Source organism: Mauremys mutica, chromosome 5, assembly GCF_020497125.1.
Source record: "Mauremys mutica isolate MM-2020 ecotype Southern chromosome 5, ASM2049712v1, whole genome shotgun sequence".
Taxonomy (NCBI): Eukaryota; Metazoa; Chordata; order Testudines; family Geoemydidae; genus Mauremys; species Mauremys mutica.
In genome coordinates, this window is record NC_059076.1 from 16,782,432 (window position 1) to 16,802,232 (window position 19,801).

The 19,801-nt window shown below is 42.6% G+C and overlaps 1 protein-coding gene across 2 annotated transcripts in view; it reads right to left on the bottom strand.

Moving 5' to 3' along the window:
* Positions 1-19,801, bottom strand: part of NPFFR2 (neuropeptide FF receptor 2) — a 41,282-nt gene that overhangs the window by 4,246 nt on the left and 17,235 nt on the right. Inside the window, exons 2-4 of one of the 2 annotated variants that reach the window (XM_045019762.1) lie at positions 6,952-7,011; positions 4,925-5,048; positions 3,917-4,256 (exon numbers count right to left, since the gene is read on the bottom strand). In XM_045019762.1, coding sequence (XP_044875697.1) covers positions 3,917-4,244 — 328 coding nt within the window. In that variant the 5' untranslated portion in view covers positions 4,245-4,256; positions 4,925-5,048; positions 6,952-7,011. Of the gene's footprint in view, positions 1-3,916; positions 4,257-4,924; positions 5,078-6,951; positions 7,012-19,801 lie in introns of those variants that run through there. The other variant, XM_045019763.1, reaches the window with a different exon arrangement.

The window sequence follows — 19,801 nt, forward strand, 5'->3', positions numbered from 1 at the left end:
GCCTAATATATAGCAGCTCCATGACTGTCACACCTGGATTAAACATTCATCATTTGTGAATTGAGAAGGAAGTTTTATTTCCAGGATTCAGCGTACAACCCCCTCATTTCAAAAGAAATCTGATGAGGTTCAACAAGGACAAGTGCCGAGTCCTGCACTTAGGACGGAAGAATCCCATGCACTGCTACAGGCTGGGGACCGACTGGCTAAGCGGCAATTCTGCAGAAAAGGACCTAGGGGTTACAGTGGACGAGAAGCTAGATATGAGTTGACAGTGTGCCCTTGTTGCCAAGAAGGCTAACGGCATTTTGGGCTGTATAAGTAGGGGCACTGCCAGCAGATTGAGGGACGTGATCATTCCCCTCTATTTGACATTGGTGAGGCCTCATCTGGAGTACTGTGTCCAGTTTTGGGCCCCACAGTACAAGAATGATGTGGAAAAATTGGAAAGAGTCCAGCGGAGGGCAACAAAAATGATTAGGGGGCTGGAGCACATGACTCATGAGGAGAGGCTGAGGGAACTGGGATTGATAGTCTGCAGAAGAGAAGAGGGGGGATTTGATAGCTGCTTTTAGCTACCTGAAAGGGGGTTCCAAAGAGGATGGATCTAGACTGTTCTCAGTGGTAGAAGATGACAGAACAAGGAGCAATGGTCTCAAGTTGCAGTGGGGGAGGTTTAGGTTAGATATTAGGAAAAACTATTTCAGTAGGAGGATGTTGAAGCACTGGAATGGGTTACCTAGGGAGGTGGTGGAATCCCCATCCTTAGAGGTTTTTAAGGTCAGGCTTGACAAAGCCATGGCTGGGATGATTCAGTTGGGAATTGGTCCTGCTTTGAGCAGGGGGTTGGACTAGATGACCTCCTGAGGTCCCTTCCAACGCTGATATTCTATCATTTACAAAGATGTATTATAGTAAAAAAAGAGCATGAAATTTTTTTCACAGGCTATACTTTTCTATCTGTTTGAAGTACAGAGAGAAAAATTGCAACAGCTGTCATCCACACAAACTCCCATTCTTCACTTCCCTACCCTTCTTTTTGCGATATCTGATGGTAATAGGATGGTAAAAGAGATGTTCATTGTGTTCCAGCCTCTCCGTTCCTTCTGATAAACATTTTGATGTTTCATCAGAGATCTAATGAACAACAAATAACATTTTTATCTCTGTGCTTCAAACCATTACAAAATTATGGATCGTTGCTTTTTTTCTGGCTCTTTTTTACTATCAGATACCTCTGTGAATGAAGGGTTTGTATTCTCGTAGAAATTAAACTTGCTTAACTTACATCCAATATAAGAAAGAAATGCAGCATTGTAAACTGCCTGCAAGAGGTTTTGTTTGTTTGTTTTCTCTTGTTTTTTGAATGCTATGCAAAATTAACAGACCTCTTGCATAGTTTGAGCCAAAGGAGCTAATTTCCAATAATTCAAAGTTACGTGAATAAATACATAACATTTATGAGTCGTGGGAGAAATATTCAAAATTCAAAGTTACGTGAATAAATACATAATATTTATGAGTCGTGGGGGGCTCAGGGCTTGTAATACCATTAGGGACTCTTTATTAGTTTTAAATAAGCATGTAAGAGGGAATGTGTGGAAAACATTATTTAGATATGTTAGATAACTGTAGAGATGTGCTCCTTTTGGTGGGTATTATAGTTTAAATCTCCATTTAACGATAGCAGCAAAGTTGGTGTTAGCTCAGTAATCAGGGTAAAAATTCCTCTACTATTTTAACATTGTACACTAGTGTATGGGCTAAGATTAGGCCAAAAACAAGATAAAGATGCCTTTTATTTTATACATTCAGAAAACTAAAAATCAGTAACAACAAAACCAAAGTCTATGTAGTCATTCTTCAAATATTGACGGCAGGCTCTGAGATACAAAATGCATGTGGGAGCTTAGAAGAAACATAAAATAAAGGATACTTGGAACACAAAGTCTTGTTTTATCTTTAAAAACCAAAACACCTATTATTCAATGTCTTAGAAGTAATACAACCCATATAATGGGCTATGGTCTTAACCGGACAAATTCAAAGCTGTGTCTCTATATCCCATGTGGTTTGAGTGCCATTATGTTGCACTACTCACGTACTATGCATACCATTATATCTGTTGAAATAATTTGAAATTAAATAGATTTTTAAAATTTGATACAGAAATCTAGATGAACATTCCTCTGATAGGTACACAAGTGCTAGACAGGCTCTTTTGTTAATAGCTTCTGGTCAAAAATATTGGGGTTTTTGGTTTGTTTGTATGCTTGTTTTAATCTAACACAACTCCGGAAGCAAGGGTTCTTTATGCTGTGTCCTTGAAACTAATACATTCTTCGTAATTCACAAATGATAAATTTCCATGACAGGTGAGAAATACATACTTATAAACTGCTTCCATAGACTATTTTATATCCTATGCAATTAATTAGGTAAAAATGTACTAAAATTAAACGGCCTCTTCTGCAGTTTAACCCAATAGGTACTAATTTCTAATAAATGTAAAAAGATAAGAAAGGTATTACTTTGGACTATGAATAGAGATTAAATCTGTGATACCTCTAGGGGTTCTCTACCAGTTTTGAAAGACAGGTTCTACCAGATTTTAAAGACAGCTATTCGAGGGATTTAATTAGAAAGAGGAAACTTTATTCCTGGTTGAAAATTAAAAAACATATATGGTTAACTAGTAGATGGTATATAGGTTTTATTTAAAAGTTTGATAAATAAATATAGATGTGTGCGTCTTCTGATTTTGGTATTTAAGTTTTAACTTGCTTTTTAATATGCTACTATGTATAATCCCATAAAAAGCCATAGGGTTAAAGAGAACCTCCCGCTGACTCAGGAAAATGTGGTACATTTGAACGTGCTCTGATGTATAATTCCATTAAAGATGGTTAAAAATGCTTTTTGATTGGCTCAGCAAATGAGGAGTGTTTTTTCCCAAAACTCTTCCGCAGCTTCTGTGCATTTATTTAATTTGATTTATACAGAATTTTATTAGTGGCATACCAGAATAATTTCATCTGAAAAGAGGTAAAATGCATGAAACATATATGATTTCCCATTTATTCCTCTGTCATCAAGCCTTTCTGCATTTATGTAATTGATTTAGAATTCTACTAGTAGTTGTATACAATGATTTAATTGAATATATTCAGATTTATGCTAACTGCATAAAAGCACATTTTCCTAAAAGGTAAGGAAAGGGCATGAAATTTATGTTTGTTTTTAGTCAGTCTCATAAGAATAGATTTTTTTAAAAAATACGGTTTTCTCAAAAGAGCTGAGTGGCACCATAAATGCACACCTGTCCAAAAATGATACTGATGGGCCTCAGAAAGGGTAGCTGGGACTTTGAAATCCATACAGACAACTTATGTGACAAAAAGGGGGCTGAGGGGAAGAAAGGTGAGCAGTTTAACACAGGCTTATATCACAGCACTGGGTGTGGACACCTGTCAAAAAATATGTGGGGAGGAAATGTATAAAGTTATTACCACTAATGCTCATCACATTGTGTAATTGTGTCCAATGTCTGACATCAAAACAAGCTCGGTTCAGGGATGACCATACCTATTTAAATGAAAAATATATATATTAAATTAACCACATGAAAAATCTAGCATATAAATATAGTCAATATAAAAAGTCAACATTTGCCAACTGATCACGCACAGTTGCCAGGCTATTTCCTATTCTGTTCCTGGTTCTGCTCTCGTTTACACCAGATTTTTGTCAACTGAAGTCAACAAAGCTTTGCCGTTGTACACTTGGTGCACTGGAATGGTGTACTGGCCTTCTAGGAATGCCTGAGGTACCCTGAGAAAACAGATGCGCCTTAGCTGTGGTGGTGAAGAGCTAGCTATGCTGACTTTTCATCATTGTGGGGTTGGGGTTCACCTACCTGCTATGATGTTATCCAGGAGAGTGGTGGGCATGCAGAATATCCCCACTAGTAAGTCACTGACAGCCAGATTCAAGATGAAGAGGTTTGTGACTGTGCGCATGTGCTTGCTCCTCAGAACAATGAAGCAAACCACTCCATTGCCAAGCATACACAGGAGGAAGATGAGGAGGTAGGAGATGATGAAGATGGCTGCCACTGGTGGCTGATGAAGGTAGAAGTCCACATAGGAAATGTTATGGTCTGGGTATGGATACTTGTATGTGCCATTGAAACTCCATATGTGAGGCCAACTGACTGAAGAATTGGAATCCACTTTCTCATCCATATTGAATTGTGCCTTGTAAGGTTAAAAAAAAAGAGCATATTATAATATGCCTGAAAGCTGCCTAAAGCGATCCGTGTGCCCATTTCCCATTAAAATAGGCACTGCTGCTGTATTATAATCTTGTAATACCTGTACAAACAATTATATATACACCACATCTGGCACCTGTACTCTGCCTACATATATTTGCCAGGACTGATTATAGCAGCCCATCGTCTGAGCAGCCTCAAACAGCTGCTGCTTTTTCTTTCAAAATATACAATGTACCATAGAAGTTATTCCTTCTTTCCTTCACTAACTGGGGTGCTGTGGTTTCTGGGTGTCCAGTTTGAGACAGCTTGGGCCTCCTGTTTAGACATGGCTTCTGCAGGCGCTCAACGGGCTGTGTTTAAAATTGGGCACCCAAAACTAATGGCCACTTTAAAAAAATGTGGGCCTTTCCATCTGGTACTTCACACCTCTCAGAGCTAGAGTAAGGAGATTTCAGTCTTTAGAAATCTAGGAATCCTCCCTTCCCAATGGGATGAGGCTTTTGTTTCCAGCAACTGGAGATCATAAGATATCATGAGCCTTTAATGTCAGGATATTTCTACAGCGGTATGTATAGCTATGTGTCTAAAAGGGGATGTGGTCATTCTGTTTTCTGTGAGCTGCACCTTCCAACGAAGAGAAATTGCTACCTGTTTGCAACGGCAGCTGCGAGACTGTTGATCTTTTGTGTTTCACTTCAGGTGCAGAGTATTAGTGAATCACCGTTCTCTCTCTCTCACTCACGGAGACTTTATATTTGTTGTTTCTTCTGTCCTTTAACAAGAAATAAGACATTTAAACCAGGAAATGCATATTTTGTGCTTAGGATCATCTAGCAGTTAAGGTGCTGGCCTAGAACTCAAGATATCTGGATTCATTTCCTGGCTCTGCCGCTGACTTCCAATGTAACTGTGGATAAGTCATACTTAATCTCTCTGTGCCCCAGCTCCCCATCTATAAAAAGTAGATAATACTGCCTTTCCCACTCTTCGTCCATCTCATATATTTGCACTGTAAGCTCCTTAAAGCAGAGATCATCTCTCTCTCTGTCTTTGTACAGCACCTTGCACCGTGGTGCTCTGATCAGGGTTGAGGCATCTACATACTACTGTAATACGATTTATAAATACTAATAATAAACACTGTATTATGTTTCTTAGAGCTTTTTTAAATTTGCTTGCTTGTAAAATGTTTCCCATCTTTGTGCCTTCCTTGGGTATATTAGAAAACTTAACCAAGTTCTGCATCATCCTGGAATGCAGTAGATTTGACTAACCAAGAATTGTAGAGTGCCAGTGTTTGTTAGTATTAGAAATGAGGCGGGAGTGTTTTGGTGACATGGGCATCTGAGTCTGACAGCGTCAAACTTGTATCGGTCATTGCCCACAGATATTTCAACCGTGTTAGAGACAACTCTATTCTAGAGTGGCCCTTAGAGGCAATGTGATCTGTGCAGTTTTCTCTTCCCCAGCCCAGCCCAAAGAACCCACTCATCAAACTACACACAGTAACCTATTGAAAATAACACTGTAAGCCAGATTGTGACCCAGCTCCCTCAGCTGAGCTAAGGAGTCAGGGATCACAGGCTAGCTCAGCCATTGAATTCCAGTAATAATACTGTATTGATGGTAGCTCAATAGATAGGTGCGGCTGAGCATGTTCAAATGCAGCTGGTTAACATTTCCACCTGAACCATTCACCTGCCTTGGAACGTCAGAACATCTTCCAGAATTTCACACTGCAAAAACTTGATCTAACATATTTTTCAGTTTTACTATGACAAGGTTGCTGCACGAACCATAATATTTTGCAAACAAACTAGAAGAAAGCGCTTGGGATTTAAAACACGACTTCCCCCTTATTTGTTTCCATCAATGTTTGAAGTGCTTTTTTTCCGGTCCCACCTAAATATTGGGGCATAGAATGTAGGGGTTTAAGGACAGATTGTAAAGCCATTCCTCACATGAGTGACATTGTCATCAGTGGAATTGCTTTGTGAGGAAGGGGTTCACAAGCTGGCCCTGAGTGTTTAGACTGATTTAGTCAGAATAGAAAAACCTAAGAGGTAGAACCCTCCCATGCTCCACCCATAGCACACCAAAATGGGATGCCACTCGCAGGAGTTGTGCAGCTGTAAAGAGAGACAAGGAAATTATAAACGTGTTAGCTTTTCCGTTGCTTAACTACTCCTTTGTAACCAAGAGCTGAGCCTCGCTTGCTCACAGTTCTCTCAGTGCTAGCCCAACTCTGCTTTTATCGTGTTTAATTTTTATTTAGAGATTTTTGTCTCTCTCTCTTCAAACTTTGTTTCACTTTGCATGTGTGTAATTGGTGGCAGAGACTGCACACTTAGGGCTATGCTTTTGTCAGATGTTCATAAGTCAGGGAACCCGGTCATTGATCTTAGAGAGGAAGGGGTCATTAACTTCAGAGGAAAAGGGGATCATTTGATCAAAAATCAGGGCTCTGCAAGGACTGTTCCCAGCAGGTGCTGTGTGGGAGCTAGTATCAACCAATGTGAGGCCAAGGACTGCTACAGAACAAGAGGATTGCCTGGTGAGTGCAGTTACAATACCTCACCCAGATGTTCCCCAGGTTTGCATGTCCACACATCTCAAGAAATGAGTGGACACCAAACCAACCAAAATGGCGGACAGTGGGCACTGTGGGTACTTACCTACTGCCTCTGAAAAGCAGGCCCCAAGTCCCACAGCAAATCAGCCTTGTTCAGAAAAGCCTTCCAATGGAGAAAAAGAGGAAAATCTTGTTATGAAACCCTTTTGCATTATATGTCTTATATAGAAAGTAACTTTCTAGATCACTGCCTAACATATATCCCAATAGTACATAACACTTTATGGGCCAGATCCTCAGCTGATGTAAATAGGTGTAGCTCTGTTGCTGGCCCTATTCTTGTATACAAAACTATAAATAAAATTAAAAGGAGGGGAAAAGCAAAAATCTTTGTGTAGGAAAGATTTTTGTTCTTCACCTTGAACCTGAAAGACAAAACAAATATTAATAATGCAGCTAACGAAATATTTCCACCACACTTTCACCAACTCTTGAGTTATACTGTGCAGACATTTTAGATTCATCCTTTCTTTATATTTCACATTTATATATTGATATTTTTTGCCCTCTAGATCCAGTAGAACTGTGACATCCTGCACATTCTTAATCATAATCTTAACCCATATCAGACTCTTAACCTGTGTGACACAACCCATGTAAAATGGATATTAGTCACCAGATTACACCTACACTGATGTCGTGACATCTACAGTGACTCCAGAGGCCCTAACCTCTTTTCTGCACCCAAGTGGCTTAAACCGATTCTTGGTTTTATCTTCGATGGAGACTTTGAAACTCAACTAAATTAGATACTGAATAAGGTCAGATTTCTATCCAACGTACAACTGACAATTTGGAAGTAATTTAATTAAAACAGGCTTATTTATTTATATACTGAACAGGCATATCTAACTAGGTCAAAGGAGCAGTGTTGATTTTAATAAGACCAACTAACTTCATATTAAAATAGGTGACAAGACACAAAAATAATAGGAAAGGAAGCTTTCAAGACACTTCCAATAATTGTTTCTCTTGACTGGGTCGAAAATTGAACTTGAGAGCATCCATGAGTGTGACTAGTCATGGAGAGGGAAGGGAAATGCTGGCTGGATCTTCTTTTTTGATGGAGAATTATGATGGGCCCACGAGCGTTAAAAGTGTGTCAGAGTGTGAATATAGACACTGGCAAATAATGACACCCAGGACTGGCCTCAAGGCAGGGTTCTGAAGAAGAGATGTGTATACTAGAGCTGGAATGGTGTAAATTCCCATGCGAGCTCTGATCTACGGCAAAGGAAAGGCTCCGACAGCTCCCTGCAATGGGGAAAGGCTCTGCCAGCAGGGAGGCAGCAGGAAACTACACTGCCAAAAATAGAAGTGTAGATAGAGAAGGCACGGGCTTGGGCATGGAGAGAGAAAGAGAGAGAGAGCTGTGAGAGAGAGAGCTGAACCCATAGGGTTCAAACATGTCTTTACTCGTCTAAGCAATGCCTCACCATCTACACTGCTATTTATAATCATTCTAGGGGCATGCAGTGCATGTCCTCTATATGCCACCATAAGATCTGTGCAGTATAGACGTACCTTCAGAGCCAGGCTCTGGATAGATCATACGTGACTTGGGATGGGACCTTATTCCACTGCTGGGCTGACTAAGATAAGGACACATTCTGTCCCAGTGGAAACACCAAAAATTGGTGGGAAGTCCTGATTTGTTTTAAAAGTTGTATTTGGCTTCATTTTGTTACTAATCAAGACAAACCTGTGGGGATGCCCAGCTACCAACATTACAGATTGCTGAGACTCACTGAGATACTTAATGAAAAGTAAATGAAACACCAAGAAATGAAGCAGCATGTGTAAGCAATGCTGCATCACCGATTTGTCTTGCAGGGTAAACAAAGCACTGCAACATATCTTTATAAAGCTAACAGGATTGTGCAATCAAAATGTAAGAAATTCACATCCATGCAGAGGGCCAGCAAGAAGATGCTGCATCAGTTAAGACTCACAGCCTATTTGGAAGGCTTAAGTGTTCTTAAAAAGCAGAAGTCAGTCCCCAAAAACCCATGAGATTTTAAAAAATAATACATTTTTGCTTCTTTTTATTTGCCTTCTGGTTTTGAGCCTCTGAAGTCGACTTGTTTCAAGTTTTCAACCATGAGGACTAGAAATTTACTTTTTATTTTAAAAGAAAGCTGAGATTCTTATAGAATCACTTGACCCCAGGTACTAGGGCTTTAAGGAGAAGACCAAATATCAGGAAAGCTGGCAACACTGCAATGGTGCAAAGACCTTGCACTGCTCTTTTGCAATGGCGTGAATTTCATGCTATATTGTATTCCCTGATTTGCACGGCTCCCAGAGAATCTTTGCCATCAAAGAGCAGCAGAGGGGTAGGGGAGGAGATGTCGTCATTGCAGAGAAAAGAGAGTTGTGTGCAGATGCCTCTTGCCTTCAGCAGAGCTATGGCTCTTCCAGAGATCTATAGATTGTAGGGGATAAACTCCCTGCCATTTCAGAGAAAGAATTAAGAGGAAAGTCTGTCAACCAGATGTGCCATTGCTCTGCGCCCTATGTTGTCATTTATATCAGTGCAAAATGCTACTATTCTGATTTAGAAGGGTTTTACAAACAACTGCACAAGGAGTGGGGCAACTGAGAATTTGGGTCCATGGGTATGTCTACACTGCAGTTAGACACCCGTGGCTGGTCCGTGCCAGCTGACGCAGGCTTGGGGGCTTGGGCTAAGGGCTGTTTAACTGCAGTGTAGATGTTTGGGTTCAGTCTGCCACCTCACAGGGTCCTAGAGCCTGAGCTCCAGCCCAAGCCTGAACACCTACATCACAATGAAACAGGGTCTTAGCCCGAGCCCTGCGAGCCCGAGCCAGCTGGCAGGGGCCAGCCACGGGCATCTAATTGCAGAGTAGACATATCCCGTGAGTACAAAGTCTCTGCTGTCATTAGTATGACTCCTTAATCAATGGGGAAATTGAATTAATTCATACAACTAAAGCAAGCTACACCGATAGGCATGTCTATCTAGTGCACTGTTTCCTGCAAACGCACATCTCTGTCCCTTCCCATACATCCGCAAGATTCTACCTCCCTGTCTTTTAATGAATTATCCATAGACTGTGATTTTTTTCAAGTACGTGTATGAATCCAAAATTATTCCCCAAATAAATACCCCCAAATAAATTGGGCTAAGTTTTGGTCTGTACTCTAACTCTTCTGGAGCAATTGGCTGCAAATATTCCACAGTTAAAATCTGGGCTGTTTTTATTGAACATCTAGGGCCTGTTTCACCTCTCTACTACTCCAGTTCTATGCCAGTGTAACTCTGCTGGAACCAGCGTGAAATTGCAGTAACCCGGTGGCGAGTCAGATTTCTGGAGTAGCCACCATGGTACGTTTCTTATTCCCTGGTTAGATGAGTTCAAAGCCTTAGAATCAGCTTCCTGGGGTGAATATTATAGATTGTAAATTCACTCTTCTCAAACATTTTGTAATATTTGTTTCAAATTCGCAGCTTTAGCAAACATGGCTGGCTGGAAACTCGTTCACTGGACTGTTCAAGGGAAGTGAACCCAGAAAGGGGTGGAAACAGAATAGAAGCTAAGTCACAGTGAATTGTTTTCCAGCTGTATCCTCTCATTCAAGCCCACCATTGGAAGACACTCCCAGCTATACATAATAACACTTTTATATACTTACAAAGAAGAATTATGTGAGACAAACAACTTCAAGCCGGGGGGAAACTGCACTTCCAAAAGGCAGCCTCCCCCTCTGCTATATCAGTGCCCTTCTCCCTCTCACTGTTGCCCTGCTGTTGAGGTTTTGTGTTGCTTTTAGATAGAATGTCCCTGGGCCAGGGAGCATGAGCCAGATCCTGGTCTATGTGAAGTCTGCTTTGTGCTGCTCTGACCTAAATGGCCAACTAAGGATTTCTGTAGCGCATGGGGAGTCCCCAAGCAGGGGTGCTGCAACAATTTTTATAGTGGGGGTGCTGATGATGGAAACCATGTGTTGGGCATTTGTTGTTACTACTTCAAGCCAGGGCGCGCGGCAGTGCACCCAGCATCCCTAGTTCCAGCACCTCTGTCCCCAAGTAGCACAGAGCCAGTGTAACCAGCCCAATGCCTCTTTGAGTCTGCAGCACGGAGGGTATGTTGGGCAAGACGTGGCCAGAGTCCTGTACTGCTCCAGTCATCCTCAGTTGACACAGTGGGGGGGGGCACTTCAGCAACAACCTCAGGGCTACTCTAACTTATGCCAGGTCTACACTTAAAACACTACAGCAGTGCAGTTGCAGCACTTCAGTATAGACCAGGGTCAGCAACCTTTCGGAAGTGGTGTATTGAGTCTTCATTTATTCACTCTGATTTAAGGTTTTGCACGCCGGCAATACATTTTAACGTTTTTAGAAGGCCTCTTTCTATAAATCCATAATATATAACTAAACTATTGTTGTATGTAAAGTAAATAAGGTTTTTAAAATGTTTAAGAAGCTTCATTTAAAATTAAATTAAAATGCAGAGCCCCCCCGGACCGGTGACCAGGGCCCAGGCAGTGTGAGTGCCACTGAAAACTCAGCTCCTGTGCTGCCTTCGGCACCCGTGCCATAGGTTGCCTACCCCTGGTATAGACACTCAATGCAGTAATGGGAGGGGTTCTCCCACCACTGTAGTTAATCCACCTCCCCGAGAAGCAGGAGCTAGGTTAACAGAATAATTCTTCCATTGACCTAGTACTGTCTGCACCCCTGAACGATGTAACTAGGCCAATAAAAGTTTTCAGTGAAGACCAGCTCTTGAGACCAGTTCAACCACAGTGATCAGGGGCATACAACACATTTGTCCCTCAGCTCCTGGACTGAGCTCGGCTTTGCTTGACTGGATCCAAGGACAGGGCCCTTTGACATTGTACTGGCCAGTTCAGCCCTACGTATATATCTTTCATGTCCTATAAAGATGAATTACAATAATAAGAGAAACTTCATGAAGTCAAAGCACGTTTGAAGGTAATGACATTCTTGCCTATTCTGTAGCTGGTCTGAGATGAATGTGGCACCGTGAATAGTGTTGTTATTCTTAAGGTTGCCAATAATGGATATGAATCAGGAATATTAATTCCACAGCTTGGAGACTACTGTGTGGTAGGGAGCTCTTTGTTGGGTTGAAAGTGATGGAGGAGAGCATTGGCATGAAGGAGGAAAAGAAGAAGGAATCTTTTATGCATGGACATGGGCCTTGCTGGTTAAAATAGACAAGGATAAGTAACCTGCAGAGGCTGAGAGGACAGACGCATAAGTCATTTGAGCAACAGGAAAATATCATAATGTGATGCATAAATTCTATGAGTTAATAAATAAAAATGATCTATTTTAAAAACAGAGAGACAAGGCAGGTGAGGTAATATCTTGCACTGGACCAGCTTCTGTTAGTGAGAGAGATGAGCTTTCAAGCTTACACAGAGCTGAAGACCTGCAGAGGAGCTCTGTGCAGCTAGAAAGCTCGTCTCTTTCACCAGCACAAGTTGGTCCAATAAAAGATTTGACCTCACCCGTCTTATCTCGTTAATATCTGGGACCAACACAGCTACAACAACACTGCAAACTTTAAAAAAAACACTTGACAAGGGCACAGATGGCAGCATAATTACCTGCCTTTAAATTTCATGAGACAGAGAAGGGAGGAAGAATTGGCAGAGAGATTATTTTTTTAATATGCAAAATGAAAATCTGTGAAAGATGAGAGCCAAATCCTCAGCATTGTTCCACTGAATTAAATGCAAAGAGGCCAATTTATGTTAAATGAAGATCCAGCCCTGGGACTTTAACAAAGCCATGCTTTGGAAGGATAAGAAATGGATTTTTATAGATAAGATACTTGCAGTAAATTACTTTGTGTGAGTGTGGATGCACCATAGGCAACTATAGTCAGGTAAGAGTTTTTGTTTGGAGATGTACTGAAATTTTTAAAAAAAATTGGCAAAGACAGAATTTATTTGCACCCAATTGTCACATGCAATTGTTTTTTTTAATCAAATAACCCGTTGAACACAGTGAAACAGCAAACAAATGAAATTCTGAATGAGACAAGAATGAAGTTTATGAATAAAAAAAAAAACCTTTCAAGTCCTAGGAAGGGCCCATGCATCCAATGCACAGTATTAAACAATGCTTTGGGAAGGATAACTCACTCCCTTTTAAGAGTTGTATAGTACTCTAGGCTCAAATCCTGAGCCCTGGACCATGTGAAGGATGGAGGGGGGCGGGGGAGAATCCTCTCTCACATGCTGTCCAAGCCCCTCTGCACACACAGAATGGAGGTCAGGGCTCCCAGGTATATCTCATGTGACAGTCGTGCAAGTGGTAGCCCAGCTGCCTGTCCAAATCTCAGTCTGAATATCGGGCGTCTGGCTGAGATGCAGGCAGACGCCGCAGAGCCCACTGTTGGCTGCTGGAGGATGCTGTGGAACTTGGCTTCAGGACGTCAGGTCTCCTGTCTGCCATCCCCACTACAGAAGGTGAAAGGGTTCAGTACTAGCCCCAGGCACACCGGCCCCCAGGCGGTGACACTCTGCCCGCAGCCATGCTCCAGACCACAAGAAAGATCCCTGCAGACCAGGCTCCACTACCCCCAGCTACACCGCAGGCCCCTGCTCTCCAAAGAGACCTCAGCCCCCCAGACAGACCTCTGCTTTCCTCCTAGACAGCACCCATTCACCAATCCCAGCTCTGTCATATCCCAGGATCCACCCATCCCCAACAGCACCCAGGACCCACCCGCATACCTGAGCCATACATGCACCCACCCCTGAAAGCGCCCCGCTACCCTCAAGCAGCACCCAGAAACTTCCAGCTATTTCAGACCCACTCCACCACCCAATACCCAGCAAACACCCCCGAACCTACCCACCTTACCCAGACACCCCCCAGCACCCTCGTGTCACGGTTCTGGGCAACTGCACTTGTATTGCCCCTCTACGGTCCGGCAAGTGCAGCCACTCTAGGCTTCCAGCTCCCCAACCAGTGGCGGACCTGGAGTTTGGCCTGACCGGCCGATACTCAACATGGACCAGCATGTGGGAGAGTTGCCAAGTCTACCCCTCGCCAGCTACCCCGAGGAGCCAATGGTGATCGACCTCCCTGAGGACATCACCTTGACACAGGTAGCTCCAGAGGGGGAGTTGGGAAGTAGCCCGGGGGCAGCCGACCCCAGTCTGGCTGCAGCACTGCCGGAGCCCATGTCAGTGTGTTGTGGCCGGGATCCCCACTGACTCAGCAGCGGGTCTTCTGCCGCTGCTAGGGCCCCAGGCTGGGACGCAGTGGAGTGGGAGGGCCTGCGTCCCCCCTGCCACCCAATGTGTGGGTGGCCATCTCCCCCTCCCCCAAGCTGCTTAGAGCCTGAAGCCTGGGTGTGCGATTTACCTGTGATTGCTCAGCCCTTGCTTGAGGGTCTGAGCCTTGAACTCATTTCTGCCCTGCCCTGCCCCAGGGCCTGGGCCTGTTAACTGCTAACGGTTACCCATGTTTGCTCAGCCCCTGCTGGACGGCTTGAGCCAGGACTCCTGGAGCCCAACTGATTCCCCAGGGGCCAAGGGAGGCGGTGTGGTTCCCCCACGAACCCTCCCTACACGGAGTTAACAGATCCAGAGAAAGCAGAAAATGTGCTTGACTGCACCACATGTGCTAGGACATGGGATTGGGTTTACGGAGAGGCAAACATAGACAGACTGATTACCATCTGTCAACCAATTAATACCTGAGAGCCGAGGAAGATGACAGTTTTAGATTTAGAATATATCCCCCCAGCCAGACTGAAATACATATCCCCAAGAACAATGGAAGAGACCGATCAATAAGCAACCTGATGGATTAGGCAGGGACTCGCAAAACAACCCGTGAGGTGCTACACTTACGTCTAAATGCCCATTGGAGAGAGAGTAACCTGACTCGGGGAAGGTAGGGTTAGAAAAAAATGCTTTGGAAGGGAAAAAAAGAAGGCTTCACCTAATATGATAATGAGCGTTAATACTGGAGCCTTGAGAAAGAGGTTTTATGGGAGAGGAGGGAAATTCTTGCTTTCTGGACAAGATGGGGTCTGGCACACTCCTCACAGAAGAGGTCAGAGCCAGGACTTGCTCTTTAAACTTGTGAGCCTTTCTTTTCTTTAAGTAAGCTGAGAGTACCTCAGCTAGTGGAGACTGTGGGGAATTTGATCTCGATCTGTCAAACAAGCTGTTTTTGCTATAACAACAGAGAGAAAATGGAATTAATAAATCTTGATTTAAGCAGTTGTACTGTTGTGTGGGTGTTTTCAAGCAGCTGGTGTCCAAGGAGAAAAGAACCCTGAAACCTTGAAGGAGAGGTGCTGGCCAGTAAGGAAACCTGCTCAGTCTTGATCAGAGAACAAGTGCAGAGTTGTCCTCTCTCAGTGAGGTGTATTGCAAAAGGCTACCGCGGTACCACGTAGGGGGCAGTGCTTAACGGACCAAGGCAGAGACTTCAGTTGACTGATGGTTGGGTCATAAAGCAGTGCTGTAACAAGGGCGAGGGGAGTTCAGCACTTGCCTCGGGTGCGCAAAGCGGAGGGGCGCAGCTCTACCACAATCGGTGGCACTTTGGCAGCAGCTCTACCGCCACCGCTTCTTCGGCGGCAATTCGGCAGCAGGTCCTTGAGTCCCTGTCGGAGGGAAGGACCTGCCACCGAATTGCTGCCGCCGCCGCTTCATTCATTCTTCGGCAGCGGGTCTCTCTCTCCAAGAGGGACTCAGGGACCCGCTGCAGAAGAGCCTGGAGCCAGCCCTTGCCTCGGGCACAAAAATTCCTTGTTATGGCTCTGTCATAAAGTTCTGCCTTTCTCAGCTGTGGGTTCTGCAAAAATGCATTGTGAGTTGCCATTGCGTGTAACAGAATTTATAGCGAATGGTTTCTCTTTTTTAAAATAGGAAAACTGAAATTACCAAGGGATTTTCCACTTACAGTAGAACCTCAGAGTTACCAGCACCTCGGGAATGGAGGTTGTTTGTAACTCTGAAATATTCATAACGCTGAACAAAACGTTATGGTTCTTTCAAAAGTTTACAACTGAACATTGACTTAATACAGCTTTGAAACTTTACTATGCAGAGGGAAAATATTGCTTTTAAATGAAACAAGCACAGAAATAGTTTTCTTACCTTGTCAAATCTTTTTTTTAAACTTTCCCTTTATTTTTTTAGTCGTTTACAATTAATCCAGTACTATACTGATTTTGCTTCCTCCCCCCCACCCCTGCTGCTGCCTGATTGCGCACTTCTGGATTCAAATGAGGTGTGTGGCTGACCAGTCAGTTTGTAAATCTGGTGTTTATAACATTGAGGTTCTACTGTAGTTGAAAAGTCCAGTAAATCTTTAGGAAGATGGATGAATCCATGACACAAAGATAATTCAGGGGGTGAACTGGATCTGTAAGCTAATGGACTATCCTATTTGCCTTCTGAAGCTTGGATTCCAGCCTGACATGGACCCCTTGGGAAAATGAGTTTGATGGTCTGCTTTCAGTTCTTCTTTATAAACATCACAAAACTACTATACGCTTTAGCTCAGGTTAGCATGTCTGCTGAAAAGAAGCTCAAGACAAGAAAAGCAGGAGTATTGCAGATCCAACTGAGGGACACTAGCAGAGCTGTTGAGAAATTTGCCTGGCACCTGCTTGTGCTGTCAAGGAATCTAACATGATATGTGTGGAACCCCCATTAATGTTAACGAGAGCTAGGATCACATTAAATGAGGACTTGACCCAGATCCCTGGCTCAAGCCAGCCCTGTTAGACCTTCACTTTCACAAGCACAAAATTCAAACACAAGTGAAAAAAATAATTCTTCACTGAGCTGCTAGTATTCTCAGTGCTAGGCGGAAAAAATTGGATTTTATCTGTTCTTATTCAGACCATTTTGTTTTACTCTTTAATTAAATGTCACTTGCTATAATTGTGAGAAATTGATTATGAGATTACCTTCCAGACTACTTTTCTGAAGCAGAGATTGAAAATTATGAATAGAATAATATGAACACAGTAGCCATATATGCTTTTTCTCACTAATTAACACCTTCCTCAGTACCCTGAGCAGACAAGCCAGGATTTGGGAGCTATGGAAACTGAACTGCCATATAGCCTGGAACAGGAGTGGCATTTCCTAGTTTGGGGGGATGGAAATGATGTGGGGACGTTTGCACAGCTAATAACCACTCTTTGCTGCATGAACAGAGAACTTCAGCCCCAAGGGCTGCTAATGTGATCTGTTCTAGTCTGGTCCTTACAAAGCACCCATCCCTGTGGCATATCTTTCATGAACAATAAATATCCACTTACATTTTTAATAAATGAATAAAATCATATTAAAAAGGCTCAGATAGAAAAAGTCAGAGTAACCTGTTTGGTCAAGGACTTCTTGTAGTGTCATATTTAAGACAATTTTCCTTCTTTATGTATCAGCAGACATGAAATGAGATCTTTTGGATAATGATTTATATATTACATAAGGGGAGAAACGTCAGAAGGAAATTTATAAAACTTTTCAAGAATTGAGAAAAAAAGATCTTACCAAATAGCCAGTATGTTTTTCTGAAACTGTTTCACAGCACAATTATCTTAAGAATTAAAATGCACTAGCAGTTAGAATCCGGCCTGGGGAAAAAAACAGATGAGAGCTTTGAGGTTTACTTTGTGTGTTGCTGATTTTCCTTTGAAGCTGTATGTGTTTGTTCTTATTAACATCAAACTCATTTACTGGTGAACCCCCAGTGAGGTAAATTGAGTGCTACTACCAGTTATCAAATGTACAAACAAACCTCTCCGTTTGAAGGTGGTTTTGTCACAACTAGAAAAATAAAATTCCATCACTAATTCTTCACTCTAAAAGTAATGGCTGAATTATAAACATGGCTGATATACTCCTCTCTTCTCTGATTGTATTCCCTTGCCATCTCTCAGACAGGCCATGTGGAAGCATGCTCCCTCCAGTAGATGCGGTCAGTGGTTATCCCCTGCCACTCCATCTGCTTGATATTTGTTCTGGACTTTTATGCCCAATGACAGGTCAGTCATGGAAGATCATAATGAGGCATTGGAAGCTGAGAGCTCAGAAGAAACCTCTGTACCTGCAGACCCTCGTTGTTCCACTTCAAGAGACTGAACTTCCCAATTCTCCCTCCTCAAGCTGCCCTGCCCTCCGAGTAAGCTCCCCCAGTCTCTCACAGCCCCACACCTCACAATCCAGAGGAGGCAGAGGACTCAGGATTCACTATGAACTTCTTGTTCCCATGGAGGATCATCCAGAGGAGCAGACCCTAGAAGCCACTCATACTCCTAAGCTCTCTGTGGGATAGTTATGGAATGAAAGAACTAAAGGTAGCTTAATTTTGGTTAAGAAAATTATATGTTTGCTTTCTAGTTTGTGGTGGTAAGTAGAAAAAGGTCCTAATCAGCAGGTACGGGAAGGCCATGAGAACAATGAGTTAGAAGACCAGAATGGAATGGGAAAGATGTGTGGTTTAAAAAGTAACTAATAAAATACAGGAAAGTTTTCTCTCAATGAGAGGGAGGCTGTAACTACAAGACAAAGAAAAAATGTCTTGTAAAAAGTAAGCACGAACCTTCCCACGTGCCAATGTTATCTTGAAACTGAGGCCCATGTGAAGAAAAGGGCCACGGAAGAAAACCTGTTGATAAGAAAGGTGGGAGGAGGAGGTAAGAAGGGAAGGCTTTAGAATGAGAAAAGTAGCAAGGGTGAACTGTCCCTGACTGGGTTTTACTGACACTAGCAATTATGTTTGCTGAAGAGCCATAAATCTAGTCCAATCACACTGGAGTGAGCTGGGATTAAAGGACTCTTCTCTGGTCTGGTCCATCTGTGAGTATAAATGATCGTAAATTTGTAACTGTTTTGTTACTGTCTGGGTGTTGTAAATGCTTACTGGTTAGGCTTGTATACATGTTTAGAGCAATAGTATGAATAGCATTTGGGCTTTGGATTTCATAAAGGAATTTATGGTTAAGTTAATGTCTGCCCTAATTTGTTAACATTCATAACTCAAAATTCCAACACTTTTTGACATGAAAGCAAAGCTGTCCATTGTATGCTTCGACTACAGATTTATTTATCTGAGGGAAATGTATCCTACCAGCATCCATCAGCCGAAGCACTGGGCTCCAACCCAACATAAAGAGACAACAAACTCTGCTGTAAAGCTCCTGCCAAGCATTTCAAAAATCCTTATGTTACAGCAGCATGAAAGAAAGCTCTGCAGGTCAGAAAGGATTCCTAGCCTAGACCATTTAGACACTCCTGATCTGGAGAAGACTTTTCTGTGATTCTTGACAAGCAAGACTCACCTTTGCATCCTACTTCTGAGCCATGCTGAGCTCTCTTCGGCTACAGCCAAAGGTTGGACTCACATTGCTAGCAGACTTGAAGAACTTACATGCAAAACTGGCAATGCTCTTGGAGTGCGCAAGCTCCATAGACAGAAATTTTCTGTCACCACCAGAAATTGTAGCCCCAAAGTTTGCTCTTGCAATGATTACAATCACCACAGGTGAAAGGCTCCCTCTTGTGGAGCTCAGACGCTACACAGGAGCATAAAGATTTCATTACAGAATCTGTTTCTGCATTAAACTATAGAGCTTACTAAATGGAAAAATTTCTGTGTAGATATTATCTATGATATTATTTTAATTATGCAGGTAGTACTGCACTGCTCAACAACTGCAAAAGTCATTACTGTGTATGTGCAAAACTGAGATTTTACTCTCTATGAATGGACCTTGCCAATGAAAAATACTGTTCTGAAAACTGGACACAAAGCTTTGACTACAGAACTATTACAGTAGCATACCGCCTCCCCCCCAAACCACTCTAAGATTAGCTAGGAGAATATGAGTCTGCTACTTATGCCTCCCTAT